The sequence below is a fragment of the Physella acuta genome, unplaced genomic scaffold (genome assembly GCF_028476545.2).
Source record: "Physella acuta isolate Inbredline_101_S28 unplaced genomic scaffold, ASM2847654v3 ptg002191l, whole genome shotgun sequence".
Classification (NCBI taxonomy): domain Eukaryota; kingdom Metazoa; phylum Mollusca; class Gastropoda; family Physidae; genus Physella; species Physella acuta.
Genome location: NW_026733692.1, coordinates 103130 through 129571, shown reverse-complemented (window position 1 = coordinate 129571; position 26442 = coordinate 103130). Strand labels below are relative to the sequence as shown.

The window sequence follows — 26442 nt, the reverse complement described above, 5'->3', positions numbered from 1 at the left end:
AGGACATGCTAGATCGATATATCCGATGCGCCGATACATCTAGTGCTTAGGTGTCAAGGTTGTGTCGTATCGTTCTGTGAGTGCTGATTTCAGATATTTGTGAAAATATTGCCGGTAGATGATTGGGATATCTAAAAAAAATTATACATGAATTTTTAAATTATAGAATTTAGTTTAAAGAGGAAAAATAATTACGTTTAGTAACAAAATAATGTGACCATCATTACATATGTACATACATTCAATATAAATTTTAAACTGATGTGAGAGATTTCACCATATTCACTAACAACTTCGCGATGTTGTTGATTGTTTTCTTTTAAGCTCAAAAATCGTCAATCTACATACAGTACTTTAAAACGTTTTGTTCGAAACGATAAACTTCAGAAAAAAAAAATCGTAGCTGTAAAACAAAAGGTAGAATTTTGAGATTGGCTAAAGCAGTTATTTAAACAGACGATTTCCAGAATAGCAATGTTAAGTGACAACGTACAATATTTAAACCATTTTTTATTTTAAAAAAACACATCAAAATTACGTTTTTAAACAGTAACACCAATCTTTTAAGAATTGCAGACAAGACCTTTTAAAAAGACGATGTCTAGAAAAATCAATGATACATTAAGTGCCAGCACAGTATTTAAAGCATTTTTTTTCAAAAAGATAAACATATAAATTACGTTTTTAAGCAGTAAAACCGATCTCAACTTCTAAGAATTACAGACTCAAACTTTTTTTAAAACAGGATGTCCAGAAAAAAAATCAATGTTAAGTGACTAAGCACGTTTAACAAGAAGAGCTAGCTCTTCTCCGTCAAGCAAGATTCACACATCTTTTAGTGCAAGGCAAACGCACCTATTCACGATTAATTCTAAACCATCCCCCGAACACACACAGGCTTATATTTTATTTCCCCTACACTGCTCTGCATGTTGTCTGAGATCTCTCACCCCTTTCTCCGAACATTCCTACGCAAACAAACATTCGCGTTGGAAATATTTCTTCTTGGAGGTCCGTCGCGGCGATGAGTCTAATGGAGTGAGGCTTTCAGCCAATAGAAATGGGCGTTACAGTGGGCATCAGCCAATATAAATATGTCTTATATTTTTAAATTTATTTTTAGATGCGAAGATGGACACAATGGGGAGCTGATACTTCATTACTACAGTGGGCGGCCCGGCTTGTACCCCATTGTTAAAGGTATGGTTATCTAAGTGTGTATTCCATTGTTAAAGGTTTGGCTATCTAAGTTTGTATCCCATTGTTAAAAGTATGGTTATCTAAGCTTAATCCCATTGCTCGTTGGTGTATATCATTGTCAAACGCATGACGATCCCCGCTTGTATCCAGTTGTCAATGATAATATTATATAGGCTTGTATCACACTGACAAAGGTATTGGTCGCAGAAGTATCCCATTGTTGAAGGTACGGAAGTTTCAACTTTGAATCCCAGTGTTTAAAGTTATATTGTGGATATTGTTGAAGTAGAATGTATACACACTCTCACACACACACATTGATTGCCACACATCCACACACATCAGCAAGGGAAGCCACTCTCCATCCGATATATTGGAAAAGACGGACAACGTTTTTTCCCGGTACATCAGCATCTGTTTTTAATGCCCACCATTACATGCCCGTTACATATTTCGAAAAAAGAAAAACTAGACTCCTTAAACTACAGTAGGGCCTACTTATAAGTACTAGTAATATAGGTATAACATGGTTAAAGTGCGCAGTGGTTAAAGTACGCAGTGGTTAAAGTACTCAGTGTTTAAAGTGCGCAGTGGCTAAAGTGCGCTGAAAACAATCTATAATCTGCACAGCACTAAGCACTTCCTGATTCAGGGCGAGAAATCTATAGTGGCGGGTAATAGCATGCGATCTGCATGCGAGTTAATAGCAATAATTAAAATACGATTGATTAAGGGATTAATTAAGCAACGACTGATTAAGGGATTAGCAATATATTAGTACAGCCTATTTTCTTCTCCTAGTAAAGTACCCTTTTTTTCTTAAATGGTTGTGGGTGAAGTAGACTTCATCTGTTTAATTTACCTTAGTATATGAAGAGATAGCGTGGTCAGAACTTATCCGTGCAATCCTTTGTACAATTTTATAGAGCATTTAAACCTTGTTATAAAATACTTGTTTATTTTTCATTAGCGTTAATTCGTGGATAAGATGTTTAAAAAGTGAAGCTTACTAAATATACACATACTATTGAGCCAAAAACTATTATCTGTAAATTAAAAAAAAAAGAAATATTTTCATAATCATAATGTGGCCCTAACAATCATCCTATGTTTACATAATGTGGCCTTAACAATCTCCGCAAGTTTACATAATGTGGCCCTAACAATCATCCTATGTTTACATAATGTGGCCTTAACAATCTCCGCAAGTTTACATAATGTGGCCCTAACAATCAACCTAGGTTTACAGAATGTGGCCCTAACAATCATCCTAGGTTTACATAATGTGGCCCTAACAATCATCCTATGTTTACATAATGTGGCCCTAACAATCAACCTAGGTTTACATAATATGGCCCTAACAATCATCCTAGGTTTACATAATGTGGCCCTAACAATCATCCTAGGTTTACATAATGTGGCCCTAACAATCATCCCAGGTTTACAGAATGTGGCCCTATCAATTTTCCCATGTTTGAAGAAAACCACCCTAACAGCCCCCCCCCCCCCCCCCCCCAGGTTTACACAACGTGTCCCCCATCAATCTCCCCACACGGTACTCCACAAACATTCCCTGACCGCACCGATCATACATGCAATCAATTACCGCCATTGACCAGTTATTTATACACCATTATCCCCCTTCCAACCAACCAGCCAATCCAAGTCAATACAGCGATTGATGGCGGGATAGTGAAAATAAAATAAATTGGATATGAAATAAAAAGACAGTTATTTCATTATAAGGGTGAGGCTGCAGGGTAGTGTATTGTAATAGAACAAAGTAATCGATAGATCATTCAATCATTTTTTTTATTACTATGCGAGCAGATGATTTTTTTTCATCTCATTGTTATAGGATAATCCGTTCATTTTTGTTTTCAATAATATCTTACTGCATTGCGCTGTTGTGAATATTAGGTTTCAAATATTTTTCTACTTTGTGTTTAAGTACTTAAAAATAAAACACATCACGTATATAGTTCTCAATATAATTATAAAAATACATTTTATTTAAACTTAATGAAATGCAGTTACCAATTAGTTGTTTATTTTTGACAAATGAAACACAATTCTTAACTTTCTAAGTTGAAGGTAGTGCCATAAATTTAGTTATTTTAAGTTTGCCGAGACAGATTTAAAATCAACAAAGAAATTGGGAATATGTTTTTTGGTTTAAAAGTAAAGTTCCAATCTATACCTAGCGGTTTTTTTGGTTGATGAAGTAGAGTTAATATGTTTTTGTTTTACCTCGGCATAAGATTGGAAGGTTTTGTCAGTACTATACCAGCCGCTTTTGCTTTCCTTAAAGTAAGTTAGGTACCCCTCATGGCAGGGTGGACTCAGGAGCGTCCTAATGACTTTAAACCGGATTCAAACTCGAGACTTTCGGGTTCGCAGTATAGTTTTCTACCGCTAGGCCACCCCTCTCATTCCACACATTGTTAAGATGTATTAACCTAAAGAGAAAACTAGACTGGACATTGTCAACACACCACATTTAACTACAATTGTGACTGTGGACTTTCTTAAATCTGCCAACTTAAAGCTCGTGAAATCACCAGAGAATAACTTAGATAGTTGTGTTGGGTACCCATGCGGCACAACTCAGATCTTCTGGACTCGATCGATCAACCCAACTACTTCGTTTGTAAAGTCAGTTATCGTTACTGAGGAATGACAGAGTTACGTTCCCTGTTTATTTTGTTAACAGGGTTTAAAGGTCAGGATATATTCAGTGAAGAACAACCAGTGTTAAACACTAATGTGTTGCCCATCTTGTGAACGAAAGTCAGTTGAGAATGGGATTGTGTTTGTGATGTCTGATTATCTCTAATTGAGTGGTGTGGATGCTGAAGTTGACTGATGCCCTTGTTTGAAAGAAAAGGCGGTTGAATGTTAATAAAAAAAAAAAGAAATCGTGTGTGATGAGTTGGGGGGTACTAACTGACATTTTCATTTGGGAAGTATTCAGATAACCAATGAAAGAGCAAGCTCAAATCTCGCGAGATATTATCATTTACAAACAACAAAAAATCCAAGTAAATTCTGACCTTGACACTGATTCAAATGAAACAGTTTACAGAGCAACGAGAAATGCCGTTTACGCCCGAGTGCGTCTCTGTGGAAACATTAAGGAGCTGTTTAAATGCCATTGGCTCTGATACGCTTTACTGGATGAGTAAGATTTTCGCGTTAGGTGGCGGGTTGAATCTAGGATTGATATTTGTTTAGTCAGTTTTGTGGGATGGATGTTTTCTATTCAGACTTGTGTGGACCGGCACACAAAAGCACATCAACGGTTGATTGGTTTTTTGATATGGTGAAGATGTGCTTAACGCTCTGATCGAGTTTTAGGAGTATATTGGATGTTTTGGTGCAAGTGTTACGGGAAGGGATGGGTGGAATACCACGTGATGGTGTGTGCAACACCTGGTATAATTGTGTGTGGTTAACATGTGTGGGGTGGGTGGAATACCAGGGGAATTGGTGGGTGGAATAACACATGTGAGGTGGGTGCAATAGCACGTGAGTGGTGGGTGGCATAACACGCACATGGGTGGGTAAAATGCAACGTGAGGAATGGCTGCAATACCACATGAAGGGATGGGTGCACAAAGACTACAGAAAGGGGCGGGTGCAATACAACATGCTGAGGTGGGTGCAATATGAAGAGTCTGTGAAGTAACACGTGAAAAGATGGGTGCAATGGCACTTTAGGGGTGGGTATAATAACACTTGAAGGGGTGGGTGCTAAGACTATGTGAAAGAGGATGGGTGCAATGCTAATTGAAATTGGTGGGTGAAGCACCCCATGAAAGAGTGGGTGCAAATATCACGTAAAAGATGGATGCAAATATCATATTTGGGCAGAGGTTGTTGACAATTTTCAGGAAGAAGCTAACTTAATTAATGGATGGCTATCTTAAGGCTACGCGTTAATAAGATGTCATCGTTCATAAAATGGTGATTGGCTTTCTCAATAAAAAACAGTTATTTATTGCACGCGAGTGACCTCTATATTAATAGCAGTCGTCCTTGAACTTCTTTCGGTCTTTCGATCACATTCCCACGAGGAGAGCCACGCACACATGGAAACGTGAGCAGCTGAAATATGTGCTTAAACAATCGTTTGTTTACGGTTCACTGTTTTAATGGGGTCAACTCCGGGCGATGTTTTGTTTAAAGTTCGCCATTTTGATTGGGGTCACCAAATAACGATTGGTTGGTTTAACTTTCGCCATTTTGATTAATTGGGGAAGGAAGGCGTATGCAGATTTCTTGTTTAAATTTCGCTTTTTTAATTGCGATATTCCGTGCATCATTTGCACGAAGCTGTTTACATTTAATGCAATTTTATTCCCCCTCACGTTTTAATGGCTAGGTGCGTCTGTTTACTTTATCTTTAAAATTCATAACCAGACTCTTCCAATATATATTTCTTGGCTCATGTTTCATTTAAAACATCTCATCTGGGGTATTTATCAAGTCCATTATAGAACCAGCGATACACGTATTTCTATTCTTGTTGTGGGAAGATGTGCATCATGCGCTTTGATTGGAAACATAAAAAAAATATTTGTATTATCATTATCTTCTTTTACTGTCTGTGTCTAAGACACAGTGAAGTTTTATCTTGCTGTGTCAATGACCTCAGCTTAGACGAGAATGCTCATAGAGTGGTGAACAATACACTTAAATGCTTTTGATTCCTTTACCTGAGTCAGGTACTTATCAGAGCTGGGTGAACTCAGAGACGTCCCACAGACTCGAACCCGGGATCCAAACTCGAGACATGTTGGGTTGGTAGCCGTAAGCTCTACAATTTAACCAAGCCGTTCCTATCTGTATTATAGCGAGCTCGGTATTGCCCCTTAAATCAGTGCCAAGATTTGTTTCAATAGAACCCGGGATATTATGTTCTCACATACATGGCTGTCTAATCTCTCTCTCTCTCTCTCTCTCTCTCTCTCTCTCTCTATATATATATATATATATATATATATATATATATATATATATATATATAATTCTCTTCTTGGAGACGCTAGAAAACAAGCTGTAAGCGCGCTCCCTACCACCCCCAACCCTACATGGTCTGGTGAGCTGTGGTTCACGCTAATTGTCTACAATCGTAGAGCTGGGTTTAGTGACGGCTATTAGGGGCAAATAATTTAGTTTGAAACGATTTTAAACTAAGGGAGGTAACTAAAAGGAGTTTACTTTCACGGGGGTGGGGATTGGGGAAAAGAGGGGGGGGGGTATCGTCCTTAACGAGTTACTGATAGTGTTTTAAAGCAAATATTTTCAGTGGCAGCGTTGGTACGGTCGAATTCACAAATTATGAATTACTGAAAAGTAGAAAATAAAACAACTACATAGCGGCGTATGATACGCCGCGGGTCGGCTCGTAGGACTTAAAAAGGCAACAACTTGTATATGCGTCCGTCTTTGTAAACATGAAAATCCAACATAAGTATGAATATACAGCTTGGGGATAGTCGATGAACTACCCGTGGGTTTTTTTTTAAATAAAATTCTGAAACAATTAATGAGTTTAATCTTTGAATTACAGGCCAAATCAGAGATGATAAATATGGCATAGTAGTGACCACACTGTCCCTTTACATGCGGAGGTCACCGAAAAAGGTGAACTCTACTTCATCTAGTCTATTGACCATCAGGTTCGAAATGATAACTTTTTCTTTATTTACCGTCGGCACGCATTAGACGTTAGGGATGGAGTGGATTAATGATAGAGCGTTTAGCTGCTAGCCTCGAAGGTCTCGAGATCCGATCTCGGTTTGGACTTGTGACTGAATGACGTCCCTGAGTCATCCCAGCTTCGATGGGTATCTGACTTACGTTAGAGAAAGAAAACGTGTCTGGGCGTCGATGTCAAAAAACATATGAATTCTACTTCATCTTTCCGTGGCATCTCTAAGTCTAAAGAGAAACTTCACAAATTACACGTGTGTGCCAAACCTTACCTATTAAAGTCACACCTCTGACAGCACCATACCCCTGTGCATCGAAACCTCGGTTAATTACTATATTGTCATTCTTAAAATGTATATGATACGGCACATCCAAAACGATACTATCTATATATATAATTCTCTTCTTCGAGCCGTTAGAAAACAAGCTGCAAACGCTCTCCCTACCTCCCCACCCCTACATGGTTTTAGTGAGCTGTGTTCACTCTAAATGTTTACAAGCAGAGCCAACGATTTTAAACGTAGGGGGGATGAGGGGGGGGGGAGGGAAGGAAGGGGGGGGGGGGTTATGGTCCTTAACGAGCTACTTATAGTGTTTTAAAGAAATATTTTCAGTGTCAGCGTTGGTACTGTCGAATTCACAAATTATGAATTATTGAAAATTAGAAACAACTAAATAGCGGCGTATGTTATGCCGCGGGCCGGCTCGTTTATAACTATTTCAACTCTAAACCAGCTCACTTCCAACGACGGAATTATTGGCTCTAGCAAGTAAAAAAACATTGTGCACAGTTAATCTCAGCTAATAATCTTTATAATGGTATGATTTTTTGACCAGTCTACATACAAAGATGAGACAATTAGGCTTGGTTAAAATCAATGTTACAACCATGTCGAACTTCAGCAAACAGTTGTCAACATGGAAGCCCATTATCCAGTTCATCACTATAGGTCAAGGTTACTCATGTGGTAGAAGTTAAATCAGATTACAAACAAACTGCGAGTTGGCAGCGTTTGTCGTGTAAACAGTAGTTTGGTTGAACTAATTTTTTCAAATTCTCGTGAGAAAAACGTGATCGTTTATTGTTCACGAGTTGACCCGCGACGTAGTATACGCCGCCATCTAGTTGTTTTATTTTCTGCTTATCAGCAATTCATAATTTGTGAATTCAACACTACCCCCTCCCGCCCTCCATCCCCCCCCCCCCCCTTCCGCCCACTGAAAGCAGCCGTTTACAGACAAAGAAAAGATCAATCATAAATTGTTACCTCCCCTTCGTTTCAAATCGTTTAATACTAAATTATCTGCCCCTAATAGCCGTCACTAACCCTGCTCTATGATTGTAAACATTCGGGGTGAACCACAGCTCACCTGACAGGTGGGGATGACGGTGGTGGCTAAGCTGCGTGGTGTTTTCTATGGTTTCCATGAAGAGAATTATATATTTAGAAGAAGATAGATACTAGGTTTTGAGTAGACGGCGTGGTTGAGTGATACAGTGCTCGATTTCTAGCTCGAGTTCGGATCTCCATCGTCCCTGAGTCCACCTAGTTATGGTGGGTACCCGATTCGCGTTAGGGAAAGTAAAGTCGGCTGGGCATAGTGCTGACCAGATGCTTAGCAAGGGCAGGGTGGGGGGTGCGGATCGCACCGGGTGACACCATATAGGGGGGATGACACCAAGGTTTTATTTCTTTGATGGGGGGGGGGGGGGGTGACACCACGATGTGCAACACCGGGTGACACTCGACCTAGTGACGCCACTGGTGCTGACTACACCATTCCTTCATATGTCGAAATCAATATATATATATATATATATATATATATATATATATATATATATATATATATATATATATATATATATATATATATATATATATAGCCTAATATGAACTCTACTTTATATACCTTATGGACCGTTAGCTCAGAAAGGGTAACGTTACCTTATTTTACTTAGGTTTATAATTTTAAAGACTTTTTTTATGTTTTTATTTCAGTATTTTAAAAGAAAACCGCGTAATCATCAAATTAGAATAAAATAGCAGTGACGCAATTCCTTTGTTACATTAATAATAGTATCTTCCTATTCGATAATACCCGGGTTCATTAGAGAAATAGAAGCTAAAAGATATTAAATTACTAGCTTGGAATTAACCAAATACGGACAAACAAAAGTCTTGCGTAAATTTATCTGGTATTTTTTAAAGGCAGGCTTGTCTGTTGTATTACTGCTGGTGTTCTTTTTGTTTTTTTTCCAGGGGTCCTCAAAGCTGTGGCCAGGGACCTCTTCCAACAGTCTGTGGAGATGAGCATCATTGAACAGAACAAGGAAGACATCGGGTTCAACCAGTCCCAGGAACACACGGCGTTCAGGTAACCATAGCAACCGTCTACGTGGTAAAGTTCAAATATGGTGTCTATAGATATTTGCTGACGTATTTATGTTATTTTAATCATAAAATCCACTAGCCTGTTTGGGGGGGGGGGGGGGAATGGTATTTCGGGTTAGAGTTAGGTCTAAGAATAGAACTTGGGTTAATGTGGACGGACTCTGAAATTATAATTGAGATGAGATTAGCTGCTTTTAAACGAGATAAGCAGATTTGGGAAGTGGATTTCGATATTTTGCAAATACCTGATTTAACTAGACTTTAGAGACTAAACTTTTAACTAGACTTTAGAGATTTGACCTAATTTAACTAGACTTTATAGATTTCACCTTATTTAACTAGACTTTAGAGACTGCACCTTTTAACTAGACTTTAGAGACTGCACCTTTTAACTAGACTTTAGAGACTGCACCTTTTAACTAGACTTTAGAGACTGCACCTTTTAACTATACTTTAGAGACTGCACCTTTTAACTAGACTTTAGAGACTGCACCTTTTAACTAAACTTTAGAGACTGCACCTTTTAACTAGACTTTAGAGACAGCTCGTGCTTTAGCTAGACTATAGAGACTGACCATATTTATTTAGACTTTAGACATTGGCCTGACTTAACTAGACTTTAGAGACTTGTAGTACTTCAAAGAATCTACCTCTACTAACGATACCCGCCAATGACCAAACAGTTTGTTGACCACTAGGGTCCAGCTGCGGTCGGACAGTGCAGCATCTCTGGCATCGAGTGAGAGGTTGTCGCCCGAAGGTTCCAGCGATGGAAAGGAAATTGTAGAGTTCAACCCGGACACAGTCCTGCTCAGGGCGTCAGATTTCTGCGCAGCTTTCCCGTACCACATCATCTTTGATCGGGACTTGAGAATAAGGTAACAAAATATTTTTATCTGGGACTTGAGAATCAAGTAAAACAATATTTTTATCTGGGACTTGAGAATCAGGTAACAAAATATTTTTATCTGGGACTTGAGAATCAGGTAACAAAATATTTTTATCTGGGATTTGATAATAAAGTAAAACAATATTTTTAACTGGGATTTGAGAATAAGGTAATACAACATTTTTAACTGGGACTTGAGAATTAGGTAACAAAAATTGTTAAACTAGCACTCAAGAATCAGTTAACAAAATATTTTAAACTGGGACTTGAGAATCAGGTAAGAACATATTTTTAATTGGGACTTGGGAATCAGGTAAAACTATATTTTTAACTGGGACTAGAGAATCAGGTAACAAAATATTTTAACTAGAACTCAAAAATAAGGTAACAAAATATTTTCAGTTGGGACTTAGAAACAGGTAAAACAATATTTTTAATTGGGACTTGAGAATCAGGTAACAAAATATTTTTAAGTGGCACTTCTGGATCAGGTAAAACAATATTCTCCACCTGGGACTTAAGAATCAGGTAACACTATTTTTAACTTGCACTCAAGAATGAAGTAAGAAAATATTTTCAAGCGGGATTTAATCAGGTAAAAACACATTTATAACTAGCACTTCAGAATCTGGTACCAAAATATTTTTAAGAAGGGACTTGAGAATCAGGTAACAAAATATGTTTCACCTTGGACTTAAGAATTAATTAACAAAGCATTTTCAACCTGTGAAGTAAGAATCATAGTCGATGGAAACGTAACAATCAAGAATTACAAAAAAATATTCGACCGTGATAAATCCTGAAATATATAACTATTTTATCTACCTTTTAAATCAATGGACGTTTTGTTTCTATAGCTCTTGTAAAATGTAAATGAATAATCAATATATATATATATATATATATATATATATAATTAGTAATTGTTTTTTATTTCATTATTTAAGCGGACAAATAAACTAGTCCACAACCTTAGTGATGTATAACTTGTAACTTACTAATAATTATGTTTAAAGTTTAGAGTTAAAAGGTCAGATTCTAAAAAGATTTAAACTGATGGCCTGTATCGAAATATTGATTTATCATAACCGTTTGAGCTGAGACCAAATGTAACAAGCAAAAATAAAACAAACTAAGATAAAAAAATAACTTCCCAATTCAGATAAGCCGAATAGGATAACCCACTAGACCTTGAGTTTATAATACTTCTTTTTTTTTCCGAAATCTAAGTCTAGAACTATGCAGACTTTTTTTTTAGCATTTTTCTCATAACGGGTCGGCCTACGCCCCAGACATATTAACTGGCAGGGAAAGTCAAAGATCGTAAAGACATCAACGACATTTAACTCCTGGCATCAACTTGCTGTTACGATACTCTTGTCCTGATCATTTGTGAACGCCTAGATCCCCCCCCCCCCGACGCAATTCGTTCTTTGTGCGCCATTGACGATTTGCTATCGGTAAGATGGAATGACGCTAGACGCCGCTACAGCGACGAGCAATAATTTAATAAACGCTGAGATCTAACCCCGTAGCCTGTCTGTATTTAGCGCGTCGTCTCAAGGTCTGGGTAGATGACCGGTCTGAGAGAACAGCATGGTAGTGGGAACAACTCCAGAGTTGAAGATGTCTGGTTATATAAGGACTATTGATGACTGACATTGTGTGCACGTTTTTGGGGGTTATGTTGATGATCAGTGTTTCTTCCACACTTTTTTCTCCGGAGAAGGGGGGGGGGGCACTTGAAATTTTCGGGGTGGCGGACTAATATTTTTCGGGGGAGGGCGAACACTATTGAAAGTATGTACTTGCTGTATAAATTCCATTTCGTACGGGGAGAGGGGGTGGGGGGGTGGCTGTAGAATTTTTTCGGGGGAGGGGCACAGCCCCTCCCCCCCTGGAAGAGACACTGTTGATGATGCTATTACTATCTGTTTGTTCTCTATAATGCCGATGATGCTGTCTACTATTTCTGTTCATGCTGTTGGTACTATCTACTAATTATGTTGACTTTTAAGAAATGGTGATGACGCTGATTTTCTTTGAGCTTTAGAAATATCCTGTGTCAAGTTTATTAATAACACAGAACTTGAAAGACCGATCCATCTTTCGCATATTAGCTAACAATCTGGGTAGATTGACTTTTCTATATACTTGTAAACTACATTGAGTTGTCTCTATACCTAGGGTAAATGGTTTAGTCTTTAATGTATGTATACCTGTAGAGCAACATGACCTGCCATATCGATTAGTACGAGAAAACCTCGTGATTCACAAAATGGGCAGAGGGATTCTAGAGATTTGATGACAGGAAGATTGTGTTTTGTAGCTTGACAGACTAATTGGCTCCAATTCCTTTACAATTATTTAAAGTCAAGTTTAATTAGCGGGCTGGCGAAACTCGTCAGGGATAAAGTACGGACGGGAGGCTATTTACAAAGCACTTTTAATGTATTATCTGTCATGGCATTTTTTTTTTCGTGAAAGCGACCCATTAAATGTGGAAGAACATCAAAAGTCTCACGATCAAAAGTGTCTAGTTATGTTTGTTGTAGTTGGTGGGATACTAGTGTTACTGTTTTAGTTTAATAGCTGAGGTTCTAATTCTGTTATACCTGGTGAGGTACTAGTTCTGTAAGTTTTTTTATTTACTATTTCTGTTATATCTGGTGAAGTACTATTTATGTTATATCCTGTCAGGTACTAGTTATGTTATATTTTGTGAGGTACTAGTTCTGTTATATATCGTGAGATACCTGTTCTGGTAGAGGTGGTGAGATAATATCTGTTGTAATTGGTGAGGTACTAGTTCTGATATATATGGTGAGGTGCTAGAGTCAATGGTCCAGTGAAATAGCTGAAGAGTTACTATCTATGTTGTATGTGGTGAGGTACTAGTTCTAATATATGTGGTGAGGTACTATCTCTCTTGTATGTGGTGAGGTACTATCTCTGTTATTTGTAGTGAGGTACTAGTTTTGTTATATGTGATGAGGTACAATCTCTGTTGTATGAGGTGAGGCACTAGTTCTGTTTATATCTGGTGAAATACTAGCTTTGTTATAACTGGTGAGGTACTAACTCTGTTATATGTGATTAGATACTAGTTCTGTTATAGGTTGTGAAATACTAGACTACCTGGTTCTATTTTATAGGGTGAGGTACTATCTCTGTTATATGTGGTGTACTCGGTGGTGTACTATCTCTGTTGCATGTGGTGAGGTACTATCTCTGTGGTGAGGTACTCTGTTGTATGTGGTAAGATACTATTTCTGTTGTATGTAGTGAGGTACTAGAATCACTGGTCCAGTCATACCATGTTGTGGTGTTGTACTATCTCTGTTGTATGTGGTAAGATACTATTTCTGTTGTATGTAGTGAGGTACTAGAATCACTGGTCCAGTCATATCATGTTGTGGTGTTGTACTATCTCTGTTGTATGTGGTGTTGTACTATCTCTGTTGTATATGGTGAGGTACTAGAATCACTGGTCCAGTCATACCATGTTGTGGTGTTGTACTATCTCTGTTGTATATGGTGAGGTACTAGAATCACTGGTCCAGTTATATCATGTTGTGGTGTTGTACTATCTCTGTTGTATGTGGTAAGATACTATTTCTGTTGTATGTAGTGAGGTACTAGAATCACTGGTCCAGTCATACCATGTTGTGGTGTTGTACTATCTCTGTTGTATATGGTGAGGTACTAGAATCACTGGTCCAGTCATATCATGTTGTGGTGTTGTACTATCTCTGTTGTATGTGGTAAGATACTATTTCTGTTGTATATGGTGAGGTACTAGAATCACTGGTCCAGTCATATCATGTTGTGGTGTTGTACTATCTCTGGTGTATGTAGTGTTGTACTATCTCTGTTGTATATGGTGAGGTACTAGAATCACTGGTCCAGTCATATCATGTTGTGGTGTTGTACTATCTCTGGTGTATGTAGTGTTGTACTATCTCTGTTGTATATGGTGAGGTACTAGAATCACTGGTCCAGTCATATCATGTTGTGGTGTTGTACTATCTCTGGTGTATGTAGTGTTGTACTATCTCTGTTGTATATGGTGAGGTACTAGAATCACTGGTCCAGTCATATCATGTTGTGGTGTTGTACTATCTCTGTTGTATGTGATGAGGTACTATCTCTGTTGTATATGGTGAGGTACTAGAATCACTGGTCCAGTCATATCATGTTGTGGTGTTGTACTATCTCTGTTGTATGTGATGAGGTACTATCTCTGTTATATATGGTGAGGTACTAGAATCACTGGTTCTGTCATATCATGTTGTGGTGTTGTGCTATCTCTGTTGTATGTAGTGAGGTACTATCTCTGTTGTATATGGTGAGGTACTAGAATCACTGGTCCAGTCATATCATGTCGTGGTGTTCTATTTTAAGACCGGACGTGCGTGTTCAGGTCAAAGTCATTCCACTAAGGTAGGGAAGTGCTAGGCAAACAGTGAGCTCATTGCGTTTTTAGGACGCGCGTGATGTACACACTATCTCCTCCATCAGATGCTATAAATAGCTGAGGTAAACCGAGCGAGTGAGTGATGGTGTCCTTGTTTGTGAGGAACAAATATTTATAAAATGTTGACCAACTTAGCGACCACGTTTTGTTTTCTCAAGTTCACATTTCTTTAACTGAGAATGTCCCTTGACTATCGCTTTTGAACCAATTTTTTCCCCTTTTTGGTGACTGTTGTTGCCGAATGATAGTAGGACAACTACATGTGGTATAAAATTGTCTAGAGCTAGAGCCTCAACAGGAAACACGTTCCTGGTTCCTTAATCCGTTTACAGCTTCACGTAACACTTACGGTAATTTTTAGGTCACACCTAATGTACTGTTCTATTTTTAGTACACGGGCACTTACTTGTTCTGTCGATTCAGCTCTGTCCTCGGTGTTTCTTTCAAACTTTTTTTCTCCGGGTATGTGGGAGTTGGGTGGAGTACTTGGATCTTGTGTGTGTGTGTGTAGGGTTGTGGTGGTGGCACTTAATTTCCAGTGGACAGAGACTGGTTAAAGCATATTATAGTTTGTACATATAATTGTTTTTTTTAAAATATTATTTATTTCGGAAAAGGGGACAGTTGACGTGCTTCAGGATGGGGGAGGGGAGGGGGGGGGGCAGGGGAGGGGAGGGAAGGGACGGCTGTAACCCCTGAGAAGTGGTGCCTGGATCTAACTCGTTAATTGGGACATCGGTTTATTTTGGGAACACGTATATTTGGGTAACAATTGTAAAGAAAAAAGCAAGAAAAAGCGAACTCCGGACAATTTTTTTTTAACTTGTCTTGCCTTGTTCTAACCACTTAATTGGTGGCCAGTTGCCTTCGCCATCGTGTGTCACAATCAGATAAAATCGACAGTTTTCGTTGATCTTTATCTAGCGTGAAGGTTTAAAAACTGAGATTGAACAGCGCTATGAGAACCAAAGTGCAAACAAAACATTTACAAATTTTAATAACACAAAACTGGGAAATAAAAATATTGATCAGAATGATATGTTAGTAATTCAAAACTCAGGCTATCGATGGAATAAAGTTGTCTTTAAGTAATTGTCTTTAGACCTAGCAAACCATTTGACTGATGAGGTAGAATTCATATGTTTCTTGGCCTCGCGATATGAAAAGAGGTTGTGGTTAGTACTTTGTCCAGCTGCCTTTACTTTCCCTAACATGAGTTAGTTACCCATCACAGCTAGGTGGACTCAGGGAGGTTCTACTAACTAAACCTGGATTCGAACACCAGACTGTCGGGTTAGCAGCTTAGCGCTCTACCGCTTAGGCCACGCCGTCCATGAAATGTGAAATACTTATGCTCTTTGTGGTTTATAACCTCTATCCGTTAACCGTTGAAACGATATTTTATAATCTGTCAGGCTACTAGGTTTATTTAACCAGAGCTAGAAAAACAAAATTTTAATTAGTTTAACCCGCAGGAAATCGACAAAAATCTAGAGTGCATGCACTGTTTCTCTCCTCCTTAAATCTCGTCTGAGTTTCCGGTCTGCTGTTTATCTGGTTTTAGACAATGTGGCGATCTCATCCAAAAGCACTCGACCATGACGTTGACGGAGGGGACGCCCCTGACCCGAGCGTTCAGCATCGTCCACCCCAAGATGGTGATCAGCATCGAGAACATTCGAAAGTTTATCAACGCCGTGTTTCTGTTAGCGATCGTGAGAGAAGAAAATGGAAGGAAAACTCTTTTGCTGAAAGGTCAGTATTAGCTATTTATTGTTTTCATTAAAAATGTAGAAAAATGAAGCGGTAGTAAGCTCCCCTATGCTTTCTTGTGCAGTCGTGTGTAGCAGTAAATCAAAATCCAACTACACTGGCTATACAACACTCCCCCGCCCCCCATTTTTTTTGGGGTGAAAAATTGTTAGAAAATGCTGGTTTATGAGAATATATCAATTGAAAAGAGTAAAGAATTTGCCTCAGACTAAGAGGTCCGTTGGTCATACAGAGGCGTAGCGATGGGGGGGCAGGGGGGTACATATGTCCCCGGGCGCCGACCTTAGGGGGCGCCAAAATGGGTTGTAAAAACAAATTAAAATGTAATTTTAGCTGCATTTTTGCATTCTAAACAGTTTGAGGGGGGGGTGCAAATCAGAAGTTTGAGGGGGGGGGGGGGGTGTGCATATCAAAAGTTTGAGGGGGGGGGGTGCAAATCAAATTGAAAGTTTGTCCCCGGGCGCCTGGAAGGGTCGCTACGCCTCTGTGGTCATATGAAGTAGAGTTTCTTAACCTCGGCATATGAAGGGATGTTGTGGTTAGTATTAAGCCCATTAATTTCCCCCACTTACACTTAAAAGTTTTGATTGTGAAGGGGGGGGCACATAAATTTTTTGGGAGGGGGGAAAGGGGGAAGGAAGAAACTATATATTTTCTATATACATTATATTTTTTTCGTTCGGGAAGGGTAGGTAAACGTGCAACGGGGATGGAGCAGTGTACTTACCCTCCTACCCCCCCCCCATCCACGAAAAGAGATGCCTGAAAGAAACTCTGACAAGCTTTCATAAAAATGAAAAATATTATCAATGTAATGAAACTACTGTTATCCAAGAAGCCAAATCATTCAATCGATTTAATTATAATTGAATACCTTCTATTTCTAATTTTGTTAATGGAAATTTCATTGAATTATATTTGAAGGACGTCTGAATATTTTTTTTAAACCGTTTTCAAATAATATTTTCGGCAAACTTTCAGGTCAAATGATCTGGCTGTCTGACACACAAAACATGATTTTCATTGGCTCCCCGCGTCTGACGTCACTGAACGAGTTGATGGAGATGAACGTGTACTTGGCGGACATACCGCTGTATGACGTCACGAGGGAGTTGGTGCTGCTCAATCAACAGAGGATAGCGGAGATCGACATAGCGTAAGCACATAGTTGTATGTACATACGTACACATACTGTAAGCACATTCAGTTGTCTTACACGTCATGTTTTTTACACGTACAGTTGTTTTACACATAGCGCAAGCACATACTGTTGTCTTACACATAGCGTAAGCACTTACAGTTGTCTTAATACGTAATGTAAGCACATACAGTTGTCTTACACATAACCTAAGCGCATACCGTTTTCTAATTTACACATTACATAAACACATACAGTTTTTTAACATACTGATAGTTAGACCATAGGCACAAGATATTGTCTAACCAACAAATAGCCTTATCACTACATGTCTTTATGTAACGCGCAATCGCATACCTTATTGATACACTAAGGTACATTTCTAAAAAAACTGATGGATTTCTCTCGACCTTCACGAGGTCCTCCTGTGTGTTTGTATTTGTGTTTGTTTGTGTCTGTCTACGTAAAAAAGGACATCATATTGCCATCCACCACCCACCCGCTTACAAACACTCTAGTAACACTGTGTGTATTTAAAAATGGAAACAAAATTACCACCACCACCCCACCCCCCATAACACGAACCCACACTCAAGAACCACCACCGTACACTGACCATCCCTCTATTGTTACAGCAAACGACTGGACGAGACGACGGCGGAGCTGAAGAAGACCTCACAGGAACTGGAGGAGGAAAAGTCCAAGACAGAAACTCTGCTGCACCAGATGCTGCCGAGGAAAGTAGCAGACGCCCTGACCCACGGGCAGAAAGTTGAAGCAGGTGCGAACTGTTCTGTTTTAATCAGTTGATTATTGGTATCAACATTAGGTGCTTGAGAAAACCACAGTTTTAATCATTCGCACAATAAGTATTGCGCTAAGACAAGAACTGAGCAAAACGCTAAGCCTCAACATCAGTCACACAAAAAACCTCACTCATTTCATACACAAACCACAGAAGCAGGACATTGCCCCTCCCCCTACGTCAATTACCCCCCCCCCCCCCACCGATATCACCCCGGCATTACACCCTTAAGGTTTTAATTCTACCCTTTGGAAAATTACACCCCCCCCACGGACATCCCCCGACATTACCCCTTGGAGCATTTACCCCTGGGTAATTATTTACCCCTGGGTAATTACCCCCCCCCCCCATACATACAAGTTACACTTCAGTCACACAAAAAAAGCAAAAGCCACACACCACACGTACACGCACACATACTCCACACCCAAACCACATTCTTGGCTCCATCTAAACTTAAAGCCGCTCAAAAAGTTTGTTGATTTAAGTTCAGAAGACACATTGTTTACGCATTTTATCGACACAAAAAAATTAACATCTCCCATTTTTTTTTGTAATCGAATGACGCGACGTCCAGTTTTTTTTTGGTCACTTCCTAGCTCAGCTATAGCCAAAAGGCTTTTACCAGTAATTAGCTTCAGCTTAGAGGATATAAAAACACCCACACCCCCTTAACCCGACCTCCACAAACACGTGTTTTCTAATGAAACATGCTACATCAGCCCCATCAATTAATAGCTATATATTGGTTTTTATATATTTTTTTATGAAACTTTAAAATAAACTTCATCTCCATCGTTCTTTCTTGTAATATTCAAGGGGGTTTCCTTCAAAATGTAACATGTTATGCGTCATATATCTCTTTGATTCCGACTAGATTCTGCTCTTTTCTTAGTCTTTGTCCTTCAAAGAACTATCTGCAATGCAGATGTTGTTTGGTTTTGGAATTTTCTGTACTAGAACTACTGCTGTCTTTAGCTATAAAACATCACCTTCCCAGAAGTTCGAACTCGGGACTTTTGGAATTAGCAATAAAACGCTACCAACCCGACTACACTGTAAACAAAACATATTAAATCTTGAAATACTAAAGTGCTTTTTTTAAAGTATTGTACTAAAGAGTCTGTCTATTTTGAAAACATTTAGCAAACAAAATTTTCGACAAAAGCTAAAGCAAAAAATACATAACACGTACAAACTTGGTTTGTTAATCTAAAGTACAGATAGTAAATATCCTCCATATTGTGTATGGGTGACTTCACGGGTCTAATTCAACGTTTATCAACCTGGCTCTGTTTACTGACGCGGTTATGATAAAAACTGATTTGGCTTCTAAAGTGCAAACTAATTAATCAACCTAACGCTGAAGCAATATGGAATCTGATTTATCGCTAATGATCTTGATTTTTTACGGTATTAAAGTACACGACATAGTTCGTCGATTCCAAGAAAATATGCTGTGTTATGTGCTAGATGGTGGTCAAATTTTTACATTCGTGTAGTACATTGCAAAGGCTATACTTGAGTGGTTTTTTTTTTTTTTTTTTTTTTTTTTTTTTGACGACTTGTGATTATAGGTGTTCACTGTAAAAATATCTGGTGATAAACTTTTATGTTAAAATAGATGCCCACTTGCATTGCATTTCAAAATTAAATTGCAACCATTTTTGTATGAAACATAAGGAGAATTACATGATTATAAAAAGTGATAACACATTTTTAAAAAATGAAAATCCATTATCAATGTTTCGAACATTGGGCTTAGTCGGTTTGGTTTTTAAATTATTTTTTTTCTAAATAGATATTTTTTTTAACTTCATTGCTGAATCTATTATAGTATAAGAATTTGGGAACAAAACTAAATAAATAGCCCAGGTATATACATAATTTTAGTAGATCTTTAAACGTTCAGTATAAGGGTTATCTTTAGAGGTCTATATTATGTTTTCAGTAGTATCTTTAGAGGAATATATTATATAGTTAGTAGTATATTTTGAGGTCTCTGTTAGGTTGTCAAATGTAACTTTAGATGTCTATATTAGGTTGTCATCAGTAACTTTAGATGTCTATATTAGGTTGTTAGTAGTAACTTTAGATGTCTATATTAGGTTATCAGTAGTAAATTTAGATGTCTATATTAGGTTATCAGTAGTAACTTTAGATGTCTATATTAGGTTATCAGTAGTAACTTTAGATGTCTATATTAGGTTGTCAGTAGTAACTTTAGATGTCTATATTAGGTTATCAGTAGTAACTTTAGATGTCTATATTAGGTTATCAGTAGTAACTTTAGACGTATATATTAGGTTGTCAGTAGTAACTTTAGATGTCTATATTAGGTTATCAGTAGTAAATTAAGTTGTCTATATTAGGCTGTCAGTAGTAACTTTAGATGTCTATATTAGGTTGTCAGTAGTAACTTTAGATGTCTATATTAGGTTGTCTACAGTGATATAATAGTACTGCCTGTTAAAATATTATTACTAACGTGACCTCCCCCACTGCTACCCCCTCCCCCCCGCCCCTATTCCAGAAAAGTTTGACCAGGTGACCATCTTGTTTAGCGACATCGTGACCTTCACCAACATCGCCGCAGCCTGCAGTCCAATGGACATCGTCAACATGTTGAACGACATGTACCAGCGGTTTGATGCAAGGACCTCCCAGCACAATGTATACAAGGTCGGTACTGGTTCACATACAGGTTCACATATAGGTTCACATATAGGTTAACACATAGGTTCACCCATAGGTTCACATATAGGTTCAAATATAGGTTCACATAGAGGTTCACATATAGGTTCACATATAGGTTCACACGTAGGTTCATACAAAGGTTCACACATAGGTTCACATATAGGTTCACAGGTAGGTTCAAACATAGGTTCACATATAGGTTCACACATAGGTTCACACATAGGTTCACACATAGGTTCACATATAGGTTCACATATAGGTTCACGCGTAGGTTCACACATAGGTTTACACATAGTTTCACGTATAGGTTCACATAGGTTCACACGTAGGTTCACACATAGGTTCACATATAGGTTCACACGTAGGTTCATACATAGGTTCACACATAGGTTCACACATAGGTTCACACGTAGGTTCACACATAGGTTTACACATAGGTTCACACATAGGTTCACACGGAGGTTTACATACATGTTTCGGATTATCAGTCGTGAGTTGTACAATCCGACCACCTTCTCACATTTACACCCAGTTTACTATCAGGGTTAGCGTTGAGGTTGGGTAATAATAACAAGCGATAACTTTTTCTAAAATCTGCTGACGATCATTGAAGAAATGGCAATAAATAAGTAAAGTAGTTTAGTCGATGTTTTTTTTTCTTGTTTCTTTTAAACGCCCAACGTGAAAAAAAAGGCCTCCGTGCCTACTGTTGTAAACGTTATTGAATAAATTGAATAAATTAATAAATTGTATACGCATATAGTTTGAATTTATTGCAATTGTTATAAAAATTATTTTAATACACTCTTTGTGTGAAACATTTTCTGGGGAAAAAGACGATAGCAAAATATAAGAATGCCATACGACTCAATTTTTCAGCTACAGCAATTCGCCATGTAGATTTACATTTAAATTTGTTGATCCATCTTTCTGTTACCAATAAAAGTATCAATCCCTGACGTTTACCTTGAGCAGGTGGAGACAATCGGTGACGCGTACATGATCGTGAGCGGTGTGCCGGAACAGACGTCAATGCACGCGCAGCCCGTGGCCAACTTCGCCATGGACATGGTGGAGGACGCTGGGGACGTTAAATCTCCGGCCACAGGGCTGCCACTGCAGGTAGGAGTTATGGGCCCTATCGTCAGGGGGGGGGGGGAGGCGTATTGTTTTAGTAGGTAGCTGTATGTCAGTGAGGTGGGGGGGGGTAGTTGTAGTATGTCATGCTGAGCTTAACTATATGGGGAGGGATACAGTTCTTGTAATATCAGAAGGTACAGTTGAAGTAGGCTATGCTGACATTTATGTCAAGGAGTATAATTGTAGAGGTCAAGCTGACATTTATGTCAAGGAGTATAGTTGTAGAGGTCAAGCTGACATTTATTTCAAGAAGTATAGTTGTAGAGGTCAAGCTGACATTTATTTCAAGAAGTATATTTGTAGAGGTCAAGCTGACCTTTATTTCAAGAAGTATAGTTGCAGAGGTCATGATTACATTTATGTCGGAGCACAGTTGTAGTAAGATTTGCTTACAGTTGTGACTCGGCAAATGAAGGGGAGGTGTGGTCAGCACTTAGCCCAACCGCCTTTACGTTCCCTAACATTAGTTAGGTACCCATTATAGCTGGATGGACTCACGGTCGTTCTACTGAGATGGACCCGGATTCGAACTCGAGACTTTCGATTTTGCAGCCTATACAATAATTTATAATTTTGTGAAATATATAAATCGAAAATAACAACGTACCGCAACTACGAAGGTAAATTAATTGCAAACAGGGTTTTTATAACGTGTCATTGATTGCTGCATGATCGTGTGTGTTTGTTTCTGTTTTGAGATCAGGGTCGGCATCCACACGGGTCCAGTGGTGGCGGGTGTGGTGGGGGTCAAGATGCCCCGCTACTGCCTGTTTGGTGACACGGTCAACACCGCCTCCAGGATGGAGAGCCACGGGGTGCCTGGTCGGATCCACGTGAGCCCGACCACCTATCAGTAAGTCACGTCAATTACAGGTCACCTATCAGTAAGCCACGTCAGTTACAGGTCACCTATCAGTAAGTCACGTCAGTTACAGGTCACCTACCAGTAAGTCACGTCAGTTACAGGTCACCTACCAGTAAGTCACGTCAGTTACAGGTCACCTATCAGTAAGTCACGTCAGTTACAGGTCACCTATCAGTAAGTCCCGTCAGTTACAGGTCACCTATCAGTAAGTCACGTCAGTTACAGGTCACCTATCAGTAAGTCACGTCAGTTACAGGTCACCTATCAGTAAGTCATGCCAGTTACAGGTCACTTAAAGGTACCTCACGTCTTACAGTAGGACCCGCTCAGTAGTTGAGTACCAAAGGCTCGTAGGTAACTCAAATAAGCTCAATAATCTAGCCAAGTGGTGTATTAAACTGCAGGTTAGAGAATATTCTGCTGTATAAGATTAAACTAAAGCGATAAATATTTAAATATATAACTTTTCTTCTAGTTAGATTAAGACAGCACTGATATAGTCTGTTGGGGTACATTCGGGGGAAAAACAAAAGAATGGTTGAAAATACAAATAGTTTTTTTTTCGTTTCAATAATACTATCCTATTTAGTTATTATTCTCTACAACCTTATAAGCCGTTTTAGGCAATTTTTAGCCGTGCTTAGAAGTATATTCTGTATTTTTAGGACAATTTTAATTGAACTTTTTTATAAAATAAAAAAAAAATTGTTCTGTTGTACATTGTTAAATATTACTTACTTACTTAATCGTCGTCAATCCCTGTGGAGTATAGGGCAGCAACAAATCTCCGCCATTCCTCTCTGTTTTGGGCGAGCCACTTCAATTCATGCCAGGTCTTGTCTGTAGCCTGCACTTCTTCTTCCATCTCTCTCCTCCTTGTTCCCAGTGGTCTTCCTCTATTTCTCTTTCCGGGTGGGTTCCACTTCAGCGCCATGTTGAGGAGTCTTTTTTTGCTCATGCATAGGACATGGCCCAGCCATCTCCATCTCCTCATTCGTACTTCTGAGACCATGTCGTTTAAGCCTGTCCTTCCTCGTATTTCCTTGTTAGGATTTTTTAATTATAAAATACAATAAATGTTGGTTAATATATATTTGATATTAATTCATTTATTTCAAGTAATTATTTATTTTATCATTGAAACCAATTTTGATTGTATACTTCATGTTTTATTAAACAGAGCTCTACGAGGATGGGGGTACACCTTTCAGCACAGGGGCGAGATGGAGGTCAAAGGTAAAGGAAAGATGAGCACCTACTTCTTGTGTGGGCGACTGAATCGTCGGCTCAAGGACCCTGTGGACGAATACAGCGAGCTTGTCGTCCACGCAGACGACAACGAGCGAGGCTCGCTGGTCAAGTTCCTAACTTCCTCCAACGAAGAGCTCCACAAACAGCTGTCGTTCAATTCCGAAAACGAAGACCTCGACGAGACACCAACTTTCTACGCCGGTTCCGACTCGGAGCAAAGCCCGGATAAAGTTGTTAAGTCTTCAGAGCTGACTTCGACAAAATTGAACCGGAACAAGCTGGAAAAGACGGAAAGCGAACAGAGTGTGGACAGTAGTAAAGGGAAATTGTTGAGGAACAAGAAAATTTCTCGTTCTTCCAACGACGAGACTTTGATTTCCCCAGACGCAGAGTCTATGCCAGCTACGAAAGTTAACGATTCTAAGATCGTCTTAACCTCGTGTAGTACGAACACATCGCTGCAAGACAACCCCGACTGCGTGTACATCAGCGGGTCTTTTAAAAACACCTACCACGGAAGTAGACCCACGAGTTCTGAAAGTAAAACAAAAAACGGGACGATTGTTGAAGACGCGATTGTTAACAATCCAGAACTGGTAAACCAGTTAGCTTCTATGTGTATGGGCGGATATGGCGCGTCAAACCGAAACTCGAAATCTCCACCATCTTCAAACAAGGTGACGCCACATCCTGTTCACGTGTCTCGTCAACCCGAACACACAAGTAACTCACAAACGTCGAATACCACGGCCATCGTCCCTGACCTTCACGCGTCAGGTGACGCCACTGCTCACCCTGCTCTGCCCGGAAGAGCGGTGGTCAAGAGCGAGACGTTCCCGCCCCCCTCACCAAGCCACGCTAAAGATCGCGCGAAAGCTGCCTCACAGAACGATTTAAAAATGTTGACCGGGGATAGCAAACGAAAGAAAAAGAAGAAAGAAAGAAGTAAATTGTGTATAGTTTCTTAATGGTTAACTTATAATCTTATTGTCGTCATGGTAACATCATCAAACAAAACATTAGTAGTCATTTGAGTAACACTCTAGCGCTTACGACTGCTAAACCGAATGTCTTGAGTTCGAATCCTGTATCTGAATCACGCTGAGGAAACTAAGGCCGCTGGGCATGATGCTGACCACACTATCCCACTGCGTACCGACTTCCTTGAAAGAGATGAACTCTACTTTATCTGCCCAATTTATCTTGGGCACTAAACAAAAATGATGATGATGATGATCTATTGCTTTTTCACATAGACGACTGTACGGAAATTCAATAGACGCGATCACCCTTTCTCCAAAGTTGTAAATAAAAACAGTTTCATATTTTAAAAGTATATTTATTATCTCACGAGCGTTTTTTTTAAATTTAATTCACTTTTTATTCAGTTGACTGATACTTTCCCTCAATACAGTAATCTCTCTATAATGTCACGATTCAAGATTACCGGTGTTCCTGCTTCGCTGTATTTACATGTTTATTTTTAATTATTCTAACGTAAGGAGGCATAGAAAATGAACTTTGATTTAAAATAAGCAGTGTGTAAGGGTATCTTACTGTGAAAGAGGGTTCTTTAATATGGGGGTGTGGTGTTTGGGACATAACTCTTGTGATACTCAAGGGAATGCTGTACAAATATAACATGAAACTTAATTAATGCCATGTTTTGTAAATTTAAAACGTTTTTTATATTTAGTATTCAAGGTTTATACCAATGAATAATTCGCTTCTGTAATACCATTGTTGACCTATTGGAAACGCACCACATGAATATGAAAATGAAATGTACAACTTGAATGTTGGTTTATAATTACTGTTGACATTTTTTTTTTGCACAAGGCAAGGGACGACACTCTGTTTAAAACCACAGCTGGTGTATAAAAAAACTAAAATGGTGTGAATTAAATGTGTTTTTAAAATAAAATTTGCTGGCAAATACATTTTCTGTTTTAGTACGATTTAACTGAGATTAATGTTTTATTTAATAACTGTGTGCTTTTTATTTATTTCACAATATCTGTGTGTGGGTTTGTTTCAAATCTGGTAAGTGAATTTGTATCCATTTCTAATGAAGCGATTTCGTTTTCAGACTT

The 26442-nt window shown here is 38.8% G+C and overlaps 1 protein-coding gene across 1 annotated transcript in view; it reads left to right on the top strand.

Moving 5' to 3' along the window:
- LOC131932517 (guanylate cyclase soluble subunit beta-2) overlaps nt 1-25549 on the top strand; it is a 38006-nt gene extending 12457 nt beyond the window's left edge. The window contains exons 5-14 of the mRNA XM_059289437.1: nt 1124-1200; nt 9183-9297; nt 9998-10192; nt 16245-16435; nt 17435-17609; nt 18227-18372; nt 20930-21078; nt 22069-22215; nt 22932-23086; nt 24279-25549. Coding sequence (XP_059145420.1) covers nt 1124-1200; nt 9183-9297; nt 9998-10192; nt 16245-16435; nt 17435-17609; nt 18227-18372; nt 20930-21078; nt 22069-22215; nt 22932-23086; nt 24279-25317 — 2389 coding nt within the window. The 3' untranslated portion in view covers nt 25318-25549. The remainder of the gene's footprint in view (nt 1-1123; nt 1201-9182; nt 9298-9997; nt 10193-16244; nt 16436-17434; nt 17610-18226; nt 18373-20929; nt 21079-22068; nt 22216-22931; nt 23087-24278) is intronic.
- Nucleotides 25550-26442: the final 893 nt, after the last annotated feature.